The sequence below is a fragment of the Corythoichthys intestinalis genome, chromosome 4 (genome assembly GCF_030265065.1).
Source record: "Corythoichthys intestinalis isolate RoL2023-P3 chromosome 4, ASM3026506v1, whole genome shotgun sequence".
Lineage (NCBI taxonomy): Eukaryota > Metazoa > Chordata > Actinopteri > Syngnathiformes > Syngnathidae > Corythoichthys > Corythoichthys intestinalis.
Window position 1 is genome coordinate 29,093,626 of NC_080398.1, and position 17,774 is coordinate 29,111,399.

The 17,774-nt window shown below is 37.0% G+C and overlaps 1 protein-coding gene across 1 annotated transcript; it reads left to right on the plus strand.

Annotated features, from left to right (window-relative positions):
• Nucleotides 1-3,553: 3,553 nt before the first annotated feature.
• josd2 (Josephin domain containing 2) lies at nucleotides 3,554-15,909 on the plus strand. Its single transcript, XM_057835416.1, has 4 exons — nucleotides 3,554-3,995; nucleotides 5,549-5,674; nucleotides 8,553-8,750; nucleotides 14,890-15,909. The coding sequence occupies exons 1-4, from the start codon at nucleotides 3,781-3,783 to the stop codon at nucleotides 15,017-15,019; spliced, it is 669 nt and encodes a 222-aa protein (XP_057691399.1). The 5' UTR covers nucleotides 3,554-3,780; the 3' UTR covers nucleotides 15,020-15,909.
• The last annotated feature ends 1,865 nt before the right edge of the window (nucleotides 15,910-17,774 follow it).

Genomic DNA, 17,774 nt, shown 5'->3' on the forward strand with positions numbered 1-17,774 from the left:
ATGAATAAAATGTATAAAAATCAGTTTAAAATATTGGTCAAGCAATAATACGCTAAATATAACAGTTTAACATATATTGGTAATTCTTGTTCCAGAGCACCGTTGAACTACTAAATTAGGGAAATGGATATGACAAAAACTCAACGCTAGAGGACGCTCCTACACAGCGATTTAGCTTTAATGCAAGGGAATCTCGCCAAAATGTATGGAAATGGAAATGGAAATGACAAATAGTAACACTTTATTCACGTTATGGTTTTTGTTAAATGAATTTAGGATAGAACAATGAGACGTTTTTTTTTTTTTTTTTTTTTTTTTAATAACGTTGTCATAACTATTGGGGGTATCACTTGTAGACTACAGTTGAAGTAGGCATACTGTGTTGGGCAATGCTGAGTCAAAATAGAGTGAGGATATCGCGGTTGGTGTTTCAAAGTAGGGTTGGAATGTCAAAGTATTTAAAGTAGGGTCAGGCTTTCAAAGTAGGGTTTCAAAGTAGAGTCAAGGTTTCAAGGTAATGTTTTAAAAAATGACCAAGTTTTCAAAGTCTCGTTAGGGTTTGTTTCTAAGTCAGGTTTCAATATGTGTTAGTATTTCAAGGTAGGGATAGTATTTCAAAGTACGGTAATGGTTTTAAAGTAGGGTTTCAAGGTTGGGTCAGGGCTTCTCAATTATTTTCTGTTACGCCTCCCCCTGGAAGAAGTAAATGTTTGTTTTTGCCACCACTGTAAATAGTATCACTTGTCTATAAGATTATTATAAGCACACCTTTGCATAACATTATATCCTTCTTAACATTGAAGAAAAATTATAGATCACATTACAATAAAGTATAACCTATTTAACATTGTTTTTGCAACAGAGAAGACTTAAATTGTATCAATTTGCCTGAATTAAAAAAAAGATACATGCTCAAGGCACATTTTTTGACTATTCAATTCTGAAATATAAAACTTAATAAAAATCAGTAAATGATAACAAACTCAAATTGATTAGCAACATTAACTCAGAGCACAATATGCCAAACAAAAATTAATAAAACAAAAACAGGTGTCATTGGACAGAGGGACACTTTTTGTTTTGCAGCACTTGTATCGTTCAGCATGACCGAGACCATGTTGCTGCAGGCAGTATCAGCTCCTCTGCTATGGTATTTTATTTTTATTTATTTATTTTTTTTTAGCACTGAGCAACTTGGTATGCCACCTCGTATGATGCTAACAGTGCTTGATGGTTAACTGATGACTGATCACTCACAAAGCACAAATTGCTGGCAATATTCAGCACATTTTCACTGAAAAAAAAATTCAAGCAGCTTATCAATGTGATTGAGGTCTAATGTCTTTAAGTGACATCTTCATTGATTTCGCTTCATGCTGTCCGCTGCCAACATTTTTGGACACAGTAAACATATCGGTCTTTCCTCGTCTCCCACTGTATTAATAGTGAAGCCAAACGCTTACTTTGTCATATTTCCTTATCTTAGCTTTCGGGAGTCTTCGTATACCCTGCTCTTTTCTGTGTGCTTTTATTTAATGCAAAAATACTGTACACCCTCTGAAAATGAGAGTGTCTCTGCAACCCACTGAGTTGATGTGCAATTACATGTTATTCTAGTACAGTCCCTGACAAAAGTCTTGTCGCTTATCCATTCTGTAGAAACAATTGCTAATAACCTGACTTTTCATTAGTCAATTGGTTTCAGAAATGGCTCATATTAAAGCTAAGACCCTCCCAAATGATGTTGAATGTACAAAAATATATTTGTTTCAATGAAAAATGATTCATCATTTAATGAAGACATAAAGGTCAAATTTTGGCAAGACAAAAGCTTTGTAGCCTACAGAAAGTACTGTGAAAATTGAACAAAAAATGTACTTCAAATACAAAAATATGTTACATAACATAAGCGAATTAAGTAGTGGTGAGGTGAGATCCAAATTTAATATTTTGTATGACTTCCATGGGCATGAAGGACTGCATCCATGCAGTTTGGCAAAGATTCATAAAATTTATTGATGAAGTAATCAGGAACATCAAATAAAGAAATGTAACTCCAGACCATGATTTTGCCACCACCAAACTTCATTGTTTTCTGAGTGAATCTTGGATCCGTGCGGGCTCCGGTAGGTCTCCTGCAATATTTGCGGCAACTGTGGTGTAATTCAATGGAAGATTCATCTGGAAAAATCCACCTTTTGCCACAATACAGTGAAGTTTGGTAGAGGCAAAATCATGGCCTGGGGTTACATCCAATATGGGGGTGTGCGAGAGATCTGCAGGGTGGAAGGCAACATAAATAGTCTGAAATATCAACAAATCATAGCTGCCTCTTACATTCCTAACCATAAAAACGGACAAATTCTGCAGCAGGATGGTGCTCCAACGCATACTTCAATCTCTACCTCAAAGTTCCTCAAGGCAAAGAAGATCAAGATCCTCCAGGACTGGCCAGCTCAGTCACCAGACATGAACATGATGAAAGAGGAAGCTTGGAAGATGAAACCGAAGAATGTTGATGAACATTGGGAGGCATGCAAGACTGCTTTCTTTGATATTCCTGATGACTTCATCAATACATTTTATGAATCCTTGCCGAACCGCATGGATGCAGTCCTTCAAGGCCATGGAAGTCATACAAAATATTAAATTTGGATCTCACAGCACCACTACTTAATTCGCTTATGATATGTAACATATTTTTTGAATTTGAAGTACATTTTTGCTCAATTTTCACACTACTTTCTGTAGGCGACAAAACTTTTGTCTTGCCAAAATTTGACCCTTATGTCTCTATTAAATGATAAATCTTTTTTCAGTGAAACAAATATATTTTTGTACATTCAACATCATTTGGGAGGGTCTTAGCTTTCATATGAGCCATTTCTGAAACCAATTGAATATTCAAAAGTCAGGTTATTAGCAATTGTTTCCACAAAATGGATAATCGACAAGACTTTTGTCAAGGAATGTGTATCGTCCCAACCAATATTGAGACCAAACCTACGCCCTTGGTAGTAACGTTAAAAATGAGGTTTAGGGCTTCAAAAAAGGGTTTCAATTCAGGGTTAGGGTTTCAAAGTATGGCTAGAGTTTAAATTAGGGTTGCAAAGTAGGGGTTCAAAATAGGGTTAGGGTTTCAAAGTATGGCTAGAGTTTAAATTAGGGTTGCAAAGAAGGGGTTCAAAATAGGGTTAGGGTTTCAATGTAGGATTGCAGTTTCAAAGTAGGACTAGGGTAAAATGTGTTTGAAGGATGATCGTCCACCCTGGCCTAAAAGGGTTTTGATTTTGTCTTTTATAGCAACTTTGGAATTATGAGAAAAGCGTTAGCCCTGAACAATAAACCAATCAGAAGAAACACCCTTTTCCTCTTAAAAAAAAAAAAAAAAAATTTGGGCAGTCCACGTCCGGAAGCTGTCAAACCAGCGTGCGTCCCACCGAGTTCTAGGAAGGACGCACCATGCTACAACATGATTGGCTGATGCTTCCTCTCTGCTGCAAGGCGATTGGCTGATACATCCAGGAAGCAGACGCCCTTTTGCCTAGAACTTCAGTGGGATTAAGAAAACCAGCGCTAAATGCGCATTACCTACCTCTTGTTTTTGTCTGGGAAACGCTTCGTCGGCAGCTTGTCATTCGCTAGAAGCAACACCATACACGCATTGGAGAAATAAGACAAAAACCTTTATTCAAATTCTTTTTTGAAAATGAGTTTTTAGCTCTCTAGTCGTGTTGGCCATGTCAGATAACAGGCGAGCTAGCTAACTCGGCGCTGTTGATGTTAGCTCCAATACACAGCTGTTTGCTTGGGTTTCAATTTGCTACTTTTAAAGTTGATTTTTTTCCACTCCCTGTTCTTATTAATGTTACTATGAGCGAAGGAGAGGTTTTCCACGAGAAGCAGCGACTGGAGCTGTGCGCCATCCACGCGCTCAACAACGTGCTCCAGGAGCGGGTGTTTACCAAGGAAACTGCAGACGACATCTGCAAACGGTACGGCGAAAAATGCACGAATTTCTTGTTCTTGTCTTGTCAAGTGATCCAAAAACATCATCATGTCTGCAGAATGATGGGAAAAGAGAAGCATTGAACAGGGAATGGCTTAATTTGTTCCGTGACCAATCTCCTTATTCAGTTTACTTTCCATATTAAATCAAGTTTACCCATTGACATGTCATTCAAGGAGGAACATACAAGGATTACAAAAATGTAGTTATTCAATTTTAGCGTTCACATTTCACGCTTTTTACTGAAAAATGTCAAGGTATTAATTGTGAAAATTATATTTCGAACATTGGATCAACAACAGAGATTTTTAAACTTGCAGTTTTATTAATGTGACAAAGTTATACTGTACATATTTGATGTTTTTTATTTCCTCTTAAAAAACAGCAACAACGACAAAACCATTGAAACTACGTCTAAAAACACAATAAATGTTGTCCTTTAGTTAATTTACTCTTTTTTTCTCGCTAAAAATCTGTAGTACAGTTAAAATTGCAAGGATTTTTTTTTTCTTTTAGAAAAATTCTTGTGATCAGTTTTAAAACCTTTTTAAAGATTAAAGTAGTGAACATTTAAGAGAAAAAGATGGTGTGTTTTTTTTTTTTTTAATTAAAAAGTATTTAAAAAAAAAAAACAACAAAAAAACTCATATCTAAAAGTAAAACTTTAAATTTTTGGGAGAATAAAAATGGAGTATATTTTGAATATTGAAATGGTAATTTATACAAAAATTAAACCCAACGTCTATTAAACCCATATTTTATAAATTATAGGTTTAAGTGTTTGTTATGTTTTAATCGAGCTTTTATATTTCTTGTTTTTTATTTGTGTTTTATCGTCAAAAGTAGATTTTTTTTCCTCTCTTAAATAAGTTTCATATTTTGTGAGAAAAGACGTTCACATTTTTCATATTTTCAAGATAGTTTTTAACATTTCAAGTTCAATCAAATAAGACGTTAAAAATAGCTTGAGATATTGTTGTTTTTTTAAGATTACGTTTGCTGTATTATAAGACTGAAACACTCTAAACTTAAATAAGTTTTTAAAATTATTTTAACTGCATGAGTAATATTGCAAAAACCTAACTGGGGTTGTTTTTTGGTATTGTTTTACAAATTTGTCCCACTTTTACATCTTTTATTTTTCTTAATACCTCTTTATAATTCAAGTGATTTGGAGAAGGGACCAAAACATTATTTAAATTTGTCACATTTCTTTTTGGAACATAAACTCAGTTTTAAAATATGATTCAACTTGCTGACAATTTCTCCCAATGACACATACCGTGACTCACGGAAACAGAAGTCATGTGTTGGCTAATAATCAAGCTTCCAGTTTAAAAAAAGAAAAAAAAAAGGTCACATGAATGATGTTGGCATGCAGCCAAAGGTAACCAAAGAAGAGTCATTGTCCGTCATCGAATAGTTGAATGAATTTCATTGCAATGAAACATCGACTGTGACCACTTCCCCGAGGATAAAAGTTCACATTACTTGAATCAGGACCATGTCATTTCCAATTTTTATGTCCGTTTTTTGTAGGTTGGCTCCGCAGTGTGTGGTCAACCCCCATCGCTCTGTGTTGGGGACAGGCAACTACGATGTCAATGTTATCATGGCGGCATTACAGAGCAGAGACCTAGCAGCTGTGTGGTGGGATAAACGCAGGTAGGTGTGTTGAATACACTGTGGGTATCCCCATCCCAATCACGACGATATCATCAACTGCAATGAATATTTTTGGCTTCTTCTATAATTACATGAAGACATATTTTTGCACCCGAGTCCGAGTCACCTGATTTTGAGAATCCGTCGATACAGAGTCCTGATCTGGTACCGAGAAAAAAACTTTTTTTTGTTGTTGTTTTTATTAGAAGAAAAGTTCGAAACATATTACAGTACAGTGCCTTTTACAGTATTTCTTCCGCTTTTCCTGGAAGTGTTGCAGAGTATAAAACGTATATATTTTTGTTATGCCTGTCAATAATAACGCGTTAACGACCATGATTAATCTGGAAATATTAACGCGTTTAAAAAAAAAATTACGCAATTTACCGCTCACACTAAATTTGGCCACAACTGCCTCCCGTAGTCCCACACGCTGATGTTTACATTCTCCGCGCGGCAGTGCAGGACAAAATGCAGCCAGCCACGATGAATGAGGATGATGACCAAATTTAGTTTTAAAAAGCTGCCTAAAAAAAAGTTGTGTGCACATAGTGATGTAATGAACTGTCCTTCGATCGAAGCTCAACCACGTTCGGGCAAAGCATATCTTCGCTAGTGTTAGCAATGACGCTAACACTGCGGGAACAAGCCGCAGTCATCAAGCTACACTGGCAGAGTGCGGACTCGGACTTGCCAACAAAAAGACAACAAGTAGGTTGAATACTGCCATCGCTACATGGTTAGCCAGAGACTGTAGAATGTAGACCCATTAACATAGTCGAAGACGAGGGCCCTGAAAATCCAATGACAACAAACAACAACAATCAATGACAAACCACTAGACAGGTACAAGGCAGTGCCAGCATGGACTCATGTCCACTACAGTGGTGGTCTGCGCACAATGGTGCCCACAGTAAGCTGGCCCACCTTGCATAAAAAGTATCTGGTCACACCTGCCACAACCGTTCCTTGCGAGAGACTGCTTTCTTTGACAGGGCAAATTGTTTAAAAGAAAAGGTCTGCTCTGTTATCTGAAAATGTCAACAAGCTAGTTTGCCTGAGCAGTTGGTAAAAAAAAAAAAAATAGTATGGCTAACTTAAGCAGTGTTTTTAAACACCTTTACACAGTTTAGTGTAATGTTTTTCAGTTAAGTGTGTGAAAATTGACCTTTTTTTATATATATATATCTCACACAGCTTTCAGGCCATTTAGTGTAAAACTGCAAATGCTGCATTTATTTGTGAAATGTTCAATTTAACAGACAAGTTGTTTACACATTTTTTTAAACACTAGCTATTGTTACTGTATTGTGCTTGTCTACTCTTTAAATTTGCAGTTAATTTTGGTTAATATGCCAAACGGTACTTGAGCCACATTGTTAGTCTGAGGCACTTTAATCTGTTAAAACTCTTTGCTGTATAATACAGACAATGTATTTTATTTTTTATTTTATACGAGGTAAGTTGTTAAGTAAAATTTTAAAACTATTTGGTTAAGTATTCATTCACACATCATACATTTCATGTTAAAACAAATTTTAAGTCAATTATAGTATTTTCCTAGATTTTTTTTGCTGAAGAGCAACTTTATTCATCCCGAGAGAAATGTGATTAATCATGATTAATCACACAGTTGACATATGATTAACTAGATTAAATTTTCTTAATCGTTTGACAGCTTTAATTTTTGTATGTTTCGGCACTGTCATTGTATTTTTGGAATTTTTTTTTTTTACTTTTTAGCCCCTTAAAAAGTAATATACGTATATTGCCAAGGCACTTACTTTTTGCATTGGTTGCTGACTTTTTCCTATAAGGGAACCACAGACAGAAAGACTTCTAGTTCTTAAAAGATAAATGTTATTATGAGTTAAAATAATTTTATAATAAAACCCCTCTTGATATTTTCGTTTTTATACAATTTGTAAAATTAGTTTAACTAGTTGGTCGCCAATGTTGTTGATATCGCAGGGCGGTGACATCACTGGGTTACGCTGCCGAGCTTCCAGAGTACGACTATAGCGACATAAACATGTCATCTATTCAACCCTTTCAATTTGAACCCGAGAGGAACATTAATGAGCATGACAGCACTGTCGATATTTCACAAAACGAGCAGCAAGAGCAAAATGAACAGGAAAGACGGGATGAGATGAGACGAGCGTAAGACAAAACTGGTGTTCTGCCAAAATTTGCTACACCGGCGAAACGTATACAAGAGGTGAATTTGACACCCAAAGTGTTACTACTGTGCTTTCAGCTTGTTTTGTTAAGATGCATACAGACAGAACATACTAAAGATGCCTTAAGAAAATACTTAAACGTGGTAATATCAAATAATGGTGGTTTAAATATGCTACGTTACTAATGTGGTCAACAAATCAACAATCTGCTTTAAGGCTACTTAAAGGAAACACAATGCTTCAAAGTATAAACGGGAAACACATGCAAAAAATATTTCGAGGCAATGAAAAGGTAATAAAAGACTCAATAAAAACACAAATAGTAAGTACTGGCCACTTTTAACCGATGTGCGCATGTGTTGGACGTCTCGCCACGTAGGAAGGAATTGCTGAACTGGTAGTGTTCGACTAGTGACAGTGACAAACTATGTCATCACCCCGGGCGTCCATTGCACGCGTAAAACATGGCGCCCTTTGTAGGTCAAAAACATGTACTAAATTATAGATTTTTTAGATCGATGGCAATATTTTATGTGTTTCTAATAACACACATTAGTAAAAGAGAACAATTGTGGCTTATTAGAGCCTACAAGTCTAAGTCTGAGGTTCCCTTTAAAAGTTCTCCAGTTATGGATGACTTAGTTTAGTCATATTTTCTGTAATCAATCCAAAATGAGAACAACTTCTCCCTCCAGGCCGGTGCAGAGCCTTTGCATCTCCAGAGTTCAGGGCTTCATCCTGAACGTCCCTTCTTGCGTGTCGTTTGGCATCCTGTCCCTGCCTCTCCTGCGCCGACGTCACTGGCTGGCCGTCCGCCAAGTCAACGGGCATTACTACAACCTGGACTCCAAGCTAAAAAGTCCAGCGTGCATCGGAGGGGAAGCGGAACTAAGGTACGGGAAGGCTGGTAGTTGAATGATGTTTTAGTCTTATTGGCGGCCAATGAGAGACCATTCATAGCAAATTAAACTAGAAAATGCCATTTCTGCAGCAATTCCATGGAAATGTCAATGCTGGTTTGTAAATTCCTGTGGATTGTGGGCCAAATCCAGGGGATTTCCTCTTGATTTTGGGACATTTCCTATTCGTCTTGGGTAGCGGTGTGCCAAAAAATCGATTATGAGATGTATCAAGATTCGACACGTGACGATTTGATTACGATTCATAAATGTTCAAAAACGATGATTTTCCCTAATAACTTTATGACAGCCGCTAGTAGTGGAACGAAATTCAAGACATGTCTGCCGTCTGGACACCTTTGACGGACACACAACGTTATGATGCTGCAGCTGAAGTTACTGAGCAAGAGATTTACTCCTGTTCAAAAGACTCTAAAATGGAGCTGTCCCGACTAGTCGACGTTTTCGACGTCATTGACTGGCAAAACGTATCGTTGGCGGGTTAAAAAAAAAATTACATGCGGATAAAGTTTAGAACGTGAAGTAATGTTAGTTACTTTATAAAGTATTATTGTGTATATACATATAATAGTATACTATAAAATTAATACTATATATGTAATTTTTGTTACTATGACTACGTGTGCCTTTCATTCAAAATAATTGTGGTAATATCCCTGTGCTTTATCTATTTTCAGGTTAAAACAAACAAAAATTGAACAGTTTTTCCCCTCCCCAAAAAATGCAGAATGCACACCAGAAAGAGCACCTGTACTCACACAAAGTACCGTATTGGCCCGAATATAAGACTATTCCTATTGAAAAGCCTAATGAACTCCGTAAGCTGCGTGCTAGCATAGCAGCTTCGTCGTAACACACTGTGGATGTCTGTTCTTTGGAATCTGTCAAACCACTCTAACTTTAACGTAGTCATCAGTAAGACCATAAACATGGGATATAAAATTCTTCAATAAAACCCCAAGAGTGTCTCTCAAACTCAGCTAGCTGCATACTAGCATAGCAGCTTCATCTTGGCAAACTGTGGCTATACCGTATTGGCCCGAATATAAGACAGTGTTTTTTGCATTGAAATAAGACTGAAAAAGTGGGAGTCGTCTTATATTCGGGGTCTAGACATTATACCCATTCACGACGATAGATGGCGCCAGATATCATTGAAGCGAATGCTGAACTTGAGGAGTAATGTTCTGTCATGACAGATCTCAGCTACTCTACTCCCAAGTTTATCCAGTTTGCAATGTTTTACCTTATTCAGATTTGTTTGAAGACTACAGTTACAGTTAGACCTCACTTTGATGGTTAATGCAGTTATTCCAATTTTGTTGTTGTATTACAATAGTCTGGTTTATCTACATTTCAAAAACTAGAAGCCATTCATTTACGAATCTGATTGCGCTTTAGTTTACATATTTAAATGTTGAGATATTAAGATTTGAATGAGGCAAAATCACATGCTTTTTCTCCGAAATATATTGTTATAATTTGTTTCAGATGTACTGTAATTATTTTCTGTCAAATTAATTAATTAATTAATTAAAATTAATTTGGTGTTCAAAAAGTCTTAAAAAAAAGGGGGTCGTCTTATAATCAGGGCCGTCTTATATTCGGGCCAATACGGTATTCTGAAAATGATTGTCTGGGACATGAGGCCCATTGCAATTCATTTTAACATTTAGAACAATATAGACATACCAGAAAAAGAGTAAAAAAAAAAAAATTTGACTCCTGTTTAAAAGGTGAAGTCATAGTGTTTCCGTTTACATTTCTTTTGCACTAGTTAATGCCAGCAGCATTTCACCTCATTGTTTTTATTATTGATATTTATGTTAACCGTAATTTCCCGAATATAAGGCGCACACATGTATAATGCGCACCCCAAATTTACTTGTAAAATCTAGGGGAAATTATTGTACCCGTTTATAACGCGCACCCTAATTTTAGCACCAATAAATAGAAGAATACAAGAAAACAGAGCTCGTGTACAGATACAGAAATGTCATTTTACTGACTGATGAAACACAGCACAATCATAGCACATTGGTAGTTCAAAACATTGCCATAAACTGACAATATTTACGGTTATAATATGATTTGACAACTTCTCCAACTTACCAGAATCTAGGAGAAAACAATACAGATGGGACTTATCTTTTAAAGCCTGCTCTATAACTTGCTCGTTTCATCATGATGAATAAATGTTTCTTCCACGGATTGATACAGAAAAATAAAAGTGAGAACGTAAGTCGGAAATCAGTGAGAGCTCATCGCTGTAGACACGACAGTAACAATAGGAACTAGAGATGTCCCAATCAATCGGGGGATCGATCGGTCCAGTCACGTCATTTTCAAAGTATCGGAATCGGCAAAAAAATATCGGCCATGCCTTTTTTTAATATACATATATTTTAATTAAATCGTTTTCTAATTGTCTTTAATGTTACAGACATAGTATGATACACTCATCCAGAGTCTTTAGTTTAAGCTTAACGTAGGGTTATCAAATATATCCCGATAACGGCGGCAATTAATTTCTTAATAAATGTGTCACCTTCAAATATATAACGCTATTAATATATACGCTGCACGACCCTCTCACTCATTGTCACGCTCATTCTGTTATGACGCCGTTTTACCTATATAGAACGATAAAAGGCAGCGCATAGCGGGTAGAGTGAATTTTGGCAGCCTTTGAAGATGTTCTTCAATTGGCTAATACCTTGCAATCCCTCTCCCTATGATTTGTTATATTATAGGAAGCAATGTGGGGAAGGAAGGTGGCATTGGATCTTTGTCTTAACACCTTAACTTAGTTCCCAAAGCAGAGAAGATATATCCATTGGTAGCGTGACGCACAGTCATGGTTTTACTTCCCATCATGGTTTCACTTCCCATCATGCATTGGTGCATGCTGCAGTATCATTTACTGAAAGCTCAACAAATACACTAGATGGCAATATTTCGTCACAATACACAGTCACAAGTCTTTCTATCCGTGGATCCCTCTCACTGAAAGAATGTTAAAAATGTAAATGCCATCTTGAGGATTTATTGTCATAATAAACAAATACAGTACTTATGTACTGTATGTTGAATATATATATTCGAGTTTTGTTCATTTTTTTCTTAATGCATTGCCAAAATGTATATGATCGGGAAAAAATATCAGGAATGATTGGAATTGAATCGGGAGCAAAAAAAAGCAATCGGAACGGGAAATATCGGGATCGGCAGATACTCAAACGAAAACGAACGGGATCGGATTGGGAGCAAAAAATTATGATCGGAACAACCCTAATAGGAACTATTGTTATTTGGGTTTGAGTTTCCCGAGGGACAGATATAGTTGACGGACACAGGAAGTCTGTGTGCTTACGTTTGTTATGGTCCGAGTTGCGGAGCTGCAATAAACGTTGACTCAAATGAGTTCAAGAAACTAAATTCTGTGCTTTATGAAGAGTGAAAAAAGCAGAATTTAACACAGACGAAATCATTCGGCCGATCAGAGTGAAGTATTACCGAAACAAAATGGTGACGTCACGTACCGTAATGGTCAGCAACGGGTCGCCGCATACGTTTCTTCAACACAACGTGGCCGTGTCAATTAAAAAAAATCGGTTTACATATATATATATATATATATATATATAATATATATACGTATTTCTGTCTCCATCCATGTACCCGTTTATAGTGCGCACCATGATTTTAGAAGTTGATTTTGGGGGAAAAAAGTGTGCGTTATATTCGGGAAATTACGGTATTTATTTTATAAATGTGTGTATGAGACAGGCAGGAACCTGGCGATCGAGTTTTGGGTCCTCTTCTGTGCACAAGTTATTTTTTAGAGCGAGAGGGGAAGAGAGAAAGTTCGTTGCTCCTTGTCTTTCAGTTGTCCAGCAGTACCGGTAGGTTCAAGTCGTATTAATTGAAAAAAGTCCCTAATGTTTTGCTAAGTCCCGTGTCCGTCTATCAGAGGTGAGTACACGAACCCTTTTGTACTGTTTAGCTTTTATTGTTGTTGTTTTTGAGATGTTACTAGTTAGCGCTGAGCACAATGCTATTAAGCGACTATCTAACATGTATTTCCATGTCAGTTTGTGCGTTGTTTGGTGGTGTGCAAAAGTTACTCCAGTTGCAGAATGTGTAAAACCAGGATTAAGTACAGCGGTAACACTGCAAACATGCGAAATAGTACAGAAACCTGTGAATACAAAATATTTTGGTTAAAAGGAGTCTTATTTCTAAAGAAAAAAGTTTGTTTCCAGAAAATGTGGAAATCATTCCACCAGTGTAAAACTTTATTTTATTGTTGAGAGAAATAAGTACTGCCTTTGAAACAGCTAATGTTTTTGCACCTTTTTCTGAAAAAGAGCATCTCAAGATCAGTTGTGTGTTGTATAGGCATGTTGAGAAATAAGTACTGCCTTTAAAACGGTTAATGTTTTTGCACTTTCTTGTAAAAAAATAAAATAAAAGCAGCTTAAGGGCGGTTTTTTGTTGTATGGGCATGTTTCCATCGTTCCTGTTGAATCATTAGGATATTTTAAATAAATAATGGTGGACATAAATTTGTTTGGCTACTTTATTAATTCATAACGTATGATGCATCGATAATCCTGATCGTCAGTACCGTGTACATCATTCAATAATCAAATCGTAGCACTCTGAATCGTAATCGAATCGAAACTTTGGGTGCCCAAGATGGCACACCCCTAGTCTTGGGTTATTTTATGGTCATCTCTTGTTGATTTTGGGTCACTTCTAGATCACTTCCTGTTGGTTTTGGGGCAGATGCAAGTCACTTGCTATTTTTTGGGGATCATTTTAAGTCACTTCATGTATGTTTTAGGTCGGTTGCCATTGATTTTGGGGGCAAATCCGGGTCACTTAATGTTGTTTTGGGTGGATTTATGGGCCACTTGTTGATTTTGGGCCAGTTGCTATTAATTTGATTCTTGGACAAATCCAGTTGATTTTGGTTCACTTACTTTTGATCTGGGGTTCAAATCTGTTTTTTAGGGTCAATCCAGGCCACTTTCTGTTAATTTTGCGACATGTCCTATAGGTGTTAGGGCAGATTGTACTCAAATGTGGGTTACGACCTGTTTATTTTGCATCACTTTAAGTCACTTCCTGTGTGTTTAGGGTCATTTTATGTTAATTTTGGGGCAAATTTGAGTCACTTTCTGTTGATTTGTGGACAGTTGTTGATTTGAGATCAATTGCGATCATTATTTTTGGCAATCCTGGGGCAAATCAGTTTGATTTTAGGTCCCTTACTGTTGATATGGAGTCAAATCTGGGTTTCTTCGTATTAGTTTCTTTTTTTTAATGGCAAATACGGGCCATTCATTCACTTCCTGTTTATTTTGCATCACAACCTGTTGGCATTAGGGCAGTTTGTGTTAATTTTGGGGCAAATGCGGGTTGCTACCTGTTTATTTCGGGTCATTTTAAGTCACTTCCTATATGTTTAGGGTCAGTTCATGTTAATTTTGGGGCAAATCTGGGTCACTTCCTGTTGATTTTGTGACATTTATGGGTCATTTGTTGGTTTTTGGTTAATTGCTATTAATTTTTCAGTAATCCTGGGACAAATCAGGTTGATTTTGGGTCACTTACTGTTGATATGGAGTTAAATCTGGGTTACTTCTTGTTAGTTTTTTGTCAGTTGTAGTTTTTTTCCTGAGGCAAATCCGGGCCTCTTCCTGTTTATTTTGCATCACGTCTTGTCAGCGTTAGGGCAGTTTGTGTTGATTTTGGGGCAAATGCGGGTTCCTACCTGTTTATTTTGGGTCATTTTAAGTCACTTTTTGTACGTTTAAGGTCATTACATGTTGATTTTGGGACAAAGTTAGGTAAATTCTAGTTGATTTTGGGGCAAATCCGGGTCACTTTTTTATTTTGGGTCACTTCCTAAATCTGGGGGACTTCCTGTTGTTTTTGGGACGAATATAGGTCACTTCCTCCAATATTTTGCTACATCCCCTGTAGATTTTGGAGCATTTCCATGGCCGTCTCTGTTGATTTTGTGTCATTTCCTATTGATTTTATGTTATTTCCTTAGTTGCAGAGTATTTACGGGTCACTTCCTGTTTTAACTTCCAAACAGGACTTTTCTGAGCGAGCAGCTGTCTCAAGATGTGGCTGAGATGCTCCTTGTGGTACAGCGAGAGGTGGAGGAGGACGGCTCCTGGTTGAACCCTGACATTCCGTGTAACGGGGCAAAGAGTTCAGTGTGAGAGTAAAAAAGGACTTTAATATTGTTTTTTTTTATATATATCACACCTCATTGCAGGAAAGTCTTCAGGGAACAAACCTTCACGACATCACACACGCCAAAGAGAAGCCGGTTGCGTTTACTTCCTGGAACACGCGCTTAAACGCTTTTCGTGACGTGACGATCCGATGATTGTAACTATTCGCTGCAGCTGAGCTACTTTGTGAAGCTAGTTTGGACTTTAACGGCAAATGTGGTACCAAGTACACTGGTGATGACTGGAAAAAAACAGAATGATTAACAGCGATATAACACTGATCATGAAAAACAAAACCTCAAGGAGAATCAGACTTATGGGACCTTGACTTAGACCGTCATTAAAAAAAAGTGCGTTTGTCAACGTGTAACACTTGTGTGTTTACTTTCTATGCACCACAGTTTTATTTTTTTAGCACTGTTTTGCGTGTGCGTTACGATTTTTGATTGACCTTTTGCACGTTCAAGCCGTTTTGAAATGTTTAGCTCACTTGAAAAGTTTCAAAGTCAAATTAAGCTCGCCGGGAAGTGACCGGCTCTTGGCGGAAAATGCACTATTTCTAAATTTGGGTGAGTAATGTGTGATATTTGGCTTCCTCATACAATGGCAGAGTTGGTTTAAATGCATTAAAAACATGCGGTGTGTGACTTTCAAACTGTTTTGCGTACTAGAAATGAGCCGATTCATCAATTAAGATTTCAAAATAACAAAAAATTGATCAAGTCAAATGGCCATCACTAGTTCTATTGATCTATGCATATCCAATAAGAATTGAGTGTCTGTCCGTGGTACACACTTGTGACTTATTTACTGACGAGCTATGTTTCTAATGTTGAAATGTTGTATTTATAATAAAGTTTTTTTGTTGTTTTAAACCTTCCAGCTTTGTTTTATTTCACGAACTAGGTATGTGACCAAAAGAAGTACTTATGGAATTCAAATTGCAAATTAAATGGGTATAATTAGAATTTGCATGAAAGCACATTTACATGGGAACCAAACATGGAATTAAAATGCAGGTAGCCACAGTCGTGTGAAAAAATTAGGACACCCTATGGAAGCCTTTCGAACATATTTGGTCATATGGATATTTAATATCAATTTTAAGAATCTTAAGAGATTCAAGTAATAGAACTAAACAATTAAAACTGGAAAAAAATATTTTTTTAATAACTTTCTGTAAAATGTCATTTTAAATAAATTCAATTTCTGTTGAGGAATAAATTAGGAAACACTCACATTCAATCTCAGTTAAAATGGCTAAAATCACACACAGGTGTACCACATCAGGTGCACATGATTAGAACATCATCACCCAGTGTTTTGAGGGAGGCTTGCCTTATTTAAACCTCACGTTTAGTTTGGTGTGCCCCTGACTGTTGAAGTGAGAAAAAACATGGTAAAGTCAAAGGAGCTGTCTGATGCCTTCAGAAAGAAGATGGTAGACGCTAATGAGTCTGGTAAGGAATTTCAAAAGAGAATATAAAATAGCCATTCCCCTGTCTGGGGGAAAAAAGTATAGAAATGGAGGACATTCAAATCAACTGCCAATATGCCCAGGTCTGGCCGTCCAAGAAAGCTCAACCCGAGAGCAGACCACAAGATGTTAAAAGTCGTCTCCAAAAACCCTAATATGTCATCATGGGACCAACAGCAGGCTCTTGCTCCCGTTGATCTGAAAGTGCATGCCTCTACAATCAGAAAAAGATTTAACAAGTGTAACCTTCATGGGAGGTGTGCAAAGAGGAAACCTTTGCTCTCCAAGAAGAACATGAAGGCCAGAAGTTTGCCAAAGTGAATGTAGACAAAGACCAGGACTTCTGGAATAATGTTGTTTGGACAGATGAATCTAAAATTGAATTATTTGGACACCAGAGCAGAGGATATGTTTGGCGTAAACCCAATGAATTCTATCGTGTATCAGAGGGTGCTTGAGTAACATGTGAGATCATCTGTGAAAAAATGAAAGCGGAAACAAAATTGAGCCCTGCAAAAATGACAATGAACCAAAACATACCAGTAAATCGACCAAGGACTGGCTGAAAAGGAAGAAATGGAGAGTCCAAGACTGGCCCAGTCGAAGCTTGATCTCAATTCCATTGAGATGCTGTAAGGTGACTTGAAAATGGCTGTACATGCAAGAAACCCCTCAAACATCTCACAGCTGAAAGTTCTGAGTTGAGGAGTGGGGCAAATTTTCTTCAGACCGATGTCAAAGAGTGGTAGATGGCTACAAAAAGTGTCTCATTGAAGTTATTTCAACCAACGGGGGTTAGCACTAGTTATTAGGCGGTAGGGTGTCCTAACTTTTTTCTCAGAACGTGCATTTTTGTTGATATATTTGGATTAATGAGTAAAACAATGTTAATTTTTGTTGTTTACCTACAATTAAACCATTCTTTTACAGAGATGAAGAAAAACAAGATCAGACATTGATATATGAACATTTAATAAAGAACTGAATACCATAATTTTTGGACTATAAGGCGCACCTGACTATAAGCCGCCACCCACCAAATTTGACACAAAAACAACATTTGCTCATAGATAAGCCGCAGCTGTCTTCACTTTATTATGGGATGTTTACACCAAGAGATATTAATTGGTAACACTTCATTTGACAGCGGCGTCATAAGACTGTCATAAGACCAAATGAACCACCATGAAGCTTTGAACCAATTGATTCATTGCTTCAAGAGTCAAGACACTTCATTTGTCCATCACTGCTCCCATGGGGGAG

What these genes read in the sequence shown, in the direction of transcription:
- josd2 (XM_057835416.1), top strand. Translation starts at nt 3,781, where the DNA reads ATGTTAGCTCCAATACACAGCTGTTTGCTTGGGTTTCAATTTGCTACT. An exon ending in GCAGACGACATCTGCAAACG is followed by an intron (nt 3,996 to 5,548) that starts GTACGGCGAAAA and finishes CGTTTTTTGTAG; the next exon opens with GTTGGCTCCGCAGTGTGTGG. An exon ending in GTGTGGTGGGATAAACGCAG is followed by an intron (nt 5,675 to 8,552) that starts GTAGGTGTGTTG and finishes TTCTCCCTCCAG; the next exon opens with GCCGGTGCAGAGCCTTTGCA.